Source organism: Triticum aestivum, chromosome 4A (genome assembly GCF_018294505.1).
Source record: "Triticum aestivum cultivar Chinese Spring chromosome 4A, IWGSC CS RefSeq v2.1, whole genome shotgun sequence".
Lineage (NCBI taxonomy): Eukaryota > Viridiplantae > Streptophyta > Magnoliopsida > Poales > Poaceae > Triticum > Triticum aestivum.
The window spans coordinates 346,584,469-346,588,351 of NC_057803.1; the positions used below are offsets into that span (position 1 = coordinate 346,584,469).

The 3,883-nt window shown below is 45.6% G+C and overlaps 1 protein-coding gene across 1 annotated transcript; it reads left to right on the forward strand.

Moving 5' to 3' along the window:
• Window positions 1-221: 221 nt before the first annotated feature.
• Window positions 222-1,849, forward strand: LOC123086080 (uncharacterized). The gene has a single exon (XM_044507788.1). The coding sequence runs from the start codon at window positions 326-328 to the stop codon at window positions 1,526-1,528; it is 1,203 nt and encodes a 400-aa protein (XP_044363723.1). The 5' UTR covers window positions 222-325; the 3' UTR covers window positions 1,529-1,849.
• Window positions 1,850-3,883: the final 2,034 nt, after the last annotated feature.

The following is a 3,883-nucleotide window of genomic DNA, read 5'->3' on the forward strand; positions in this document are numbered from 1 at the left end:
GAGGAAAATAAGGAGAGAGGTTGACGTGTGGGGCTTTTGCATGAAAAAAGAGTGCCGGCACTCCCAGCTGCTCCACAGCTTTCTGGGTTTAGGTTGAGATCGTCGGGCGTATATTTGGCTAAATCTGACGCTATTTCAGGATCTAGGAGCTGACTGGGCGAAAAAATGCATGCCAACAATGAAAAAGGCCTCCTGGAGGGGCTTTCGGGGGGACGGCTGGAGATGCTGTGAGACACACCCCTTTGCACCATAAGCTCTTCACCCGAAAAAAGAGCAAACTGAACCCTCGAAAAAGAAAGCCATTTGTCCCATTTCCCCCAAAACCATGAACTTCTCCGTCGGCGCCGGCGGTAGTGGAGACGGCGGAGGCGAGGGCGGGAGGGTGCAAGCGGAGCGGTGGCTGGAGATTGCGGCGAAGCTTCTCGCCGCGCGCGACATCGTCGGCTGCAAGCGCTTCGCCGAGCGCGCGGTGGAGGCGGATCCGCTTCTCCCCGGCGCCGACGAACTCCTCGCCGTCGCTGACGTTCTCCTCGCCTCCCAGGTGATGCTCTATACCGGAGAGCCTGACCCATTCGCCGTCCTCCAGGTGCCCTCCAAAACCACCGACCACGGCGCCATCTCCCGCGCCTTCCGCCGCCTCGCGCTCCTCCTCCAATCCAGCAACCCCCACCCCGGTGCGGATGTAGCCCTCCGCATCGTCAACGACGCCTACGAACTCCTCTCTGATCCATCACGCCGGCCACTGCGTTCTGCACCTACCAACATCCCTTCTGGTGCTCCCTCTCAACCAGCCGCTGCTGCCGCTCCGGAAGCTGAGGCGGCGGACTTCTGGACTGCGTGCCCGTTCTGCTGCTACGTCCATCAGTACCCGCGCGAGCTAGTTGGCCGCGCGCTCAAGTGCCCAAACGAGTCTTGCCGACGGGGGTTTGTGGCTGTTGAGATCCCTACACAGCCGACCATCGTGCCGGGCACCGAGATGTACCACTGTGCTTGGGGGTTCTTCCCCCTTGGTTTCCCCAACTCGGCGGATCTGGGTGGCAACTGGAAGCCATTTTACAAGGTCTTCCCTTGGAACAATGCGCCAAGTGGTGGGGGTGCCATTGGTAGGAACTATAGTAACCATGGTGGAGGCAGCAATGACCGGCAGCCGCAGAATGGGAGTGCTCGTGGTGGATCATCCAGAGGTAGGGTCAAGAAGACAACTGCTCGCAAGAAGGTTGGGGCGGGGCCCAAGAGGCGTTCTTTTGGGGGTGGTGTGGAGAGCGGCATTGATGCATCGATGCTTGGACATGATGGGTGGGCTGAGGGTGAGGAGGGTGAAGGTGGACAGCGGGAGGAGGTAAGAGGGATTAACATAAATGAGGAGGCACAGGCTACAGATGGTACTGGCAGGGCAAATGTCACAGGAGTTGAGGACCTGGGCAGCTTCCATTTGGATGTTGATCCGACCGAGGATATACTAGGGAATCTGGGAAATTTACACAACTTGCCGTTCTTGAGGGTGGATAATCTTGGGAGGATGCTGTAATTGTTGCCGTTGCTTGTCATGGTGCTGAAGACCTGAAGTATTGTATGATTAGTTGGGTTGGAACAGATGCTCCAAGGACTGCCTTTACCTTGTTGTAGTTCTTGTTATTGTGCTATTATCTCATCTTGCAGTGGTAGTGTACTTTGTTGTAGTTTGCTAGCAATGGAGTCGTTTGATTCAGGCTGCCACAGAAGTACTCTGTGACTTTGTGGTATCTCCAAATTTGTCAGGATACGTGCTCTTGTCTTTGGCAGACAAACTTGTAGGTATTTCTTGTAATGGAAATAATGTTTCGTAGATCAAGTGTTGTTTGATTGGTTATGCATGTCATGCCACTTTGGTTCTTCAAAGGGTCCATGGTGACTCGAGAAGTTTCTAAGAGCAACTTATCAAGTAAGTGAAGCTGGCTCCTCTTGTTGAATACATAGACCTTTTTTTTTTGCAAAGGCATATATTAGCTACGATAATGATTTACTTGGCAATACCAAGTTTGTCATTCTACTATGAAGTTGATAATTAAATGATTTTAATATGCTTAAATAGGATTTCATGCAGTAGGTAATTACCTCTATTCCTTATGCTATTTATTTTGGTTCATTATGATCACATAATTGTTATTAGGAAATATGGGATTAATTCATGTAATCAGTATGTGATCAAGTTTATTGTTACATAAGTTATGTACAAAAGGTGCATTGGCCGAAACCTATCCAACTACTAAGATGTCTTTACTCTCAACTTATCAAAATTCCATAATACTTGGTCTCTTACAAAATAGGCATCATAATCATCTAGTGTTACAGTGTTCGCCTTGTAATGGTTTGCATTTCATAGTACTTTTTTTTTGAAAAGGGGATTCCCCGGCCTCTGCATCAGAAAGATGCATATGGCCATCTTATTAACCAAATAAAGTAGTGCCAACATGGTTCCAAATAAAGTAGTGCCAACATGGTTCCAAAGGTCTCCAAAAATAATAAAAAAGCACAGAAAGCTCACACAGAGACAATAAGGGCTAGAAACACCAACTAGGCAAGAAAAGACGCCACAACCGGATGGCTAAAACTAGATAGGAAAACTAATTGCCTATCCTATTACATGACCGCCATCCAAACCGGTTGAAGATATCCCGAGCTACCATCTCCCAGCGAAAAGACCCAGTAACCAAATGCTCCCTGGCCTCCGTCTGGGTGAGTAGCGACCATGAACGCCTCCGTCTGGGTGAGTAGCGACCAGGAACAGATCAGAGCCGTAGTTCGGAATATGACCTGCAAAAAATGTATACATGATATTCTGTTAAAAACCAAATCATTTCTGCAAGTTCAGATAGTCCACAGCAAAGCACAAACTCCAACCCGAATATGTCTCGCTAAGTCAGGCTCAATCCCATTAAGCCATGTCCCAAATAACGCATTAACAGAATTCGGTGGATTGATATTAAAAGCAATGTGGACCGTCTGCCAAAGTACCTTGGCCAACGGGCAATCAAAAAAGAGGTGTTTGATAGTCTCATCCCGATTGCAGAAACTACACCTAGTAGGTCCTGTCCAATTACGCTTTATCAAGTTGTCTTTAGTTAAAATAACTTGTTTATGGACAAACCACATAAACACTTTTATTTTCAAAGGAACTTTGACATCCCAAACATGCTCGGACGTAGGAATGGAGTTCGAATTAATAACATCAATATACATTGATTTAATCGTGAATACTTCAGACTTAGTCAATTTCCAGCGTAATTCATTTTTTATTTCAGTATTTATGAGGTTGTCAAATTAGGTTTTATATTGAGATGGTGTAGTTAAGCCTTTGGGTAGTTACACATTCTTTTATCATTTAGACAAAATACTCATCGGGCGGGTATATCTACTTTTCTTAGACTCACATTCTGATTTGGCAATCAGATATTATTTCTTACATTTCTTTACGATGTCTTACATTAAAGTACACACACATATATGGATAATTAAGTGAAATTTTTGCATGTGAAATAAAAAACAAGTTGCTGTTAAATATATTATGGAACTTTGTATTGAAATAATGTGTCACTGGTTTCAGCTTTTTGTTTTGTACAAAATGTCTTGCCTAGCATTTATCTTCTTTTAAATAGTGTCGCTGTTGTCAGTTTTTTTGTTTTGTACAAAGTGCTGCCAAGTTCTGATAGTTATGTGTGCATTTTATATTTGTGGGCAAGGTTGTCAGAATCGCGATTTTGTTGTACGATTCTACGACTTTACGATCTAAACTAACCCCTCTGATTCTACGATTTTGGTTCATAGAATCTACGTTTTTACGATCCTGATAGTGAAGATTCTATGATTTGCGATCCTGTCATTGGAGCTCCGATCCGATTCAGAA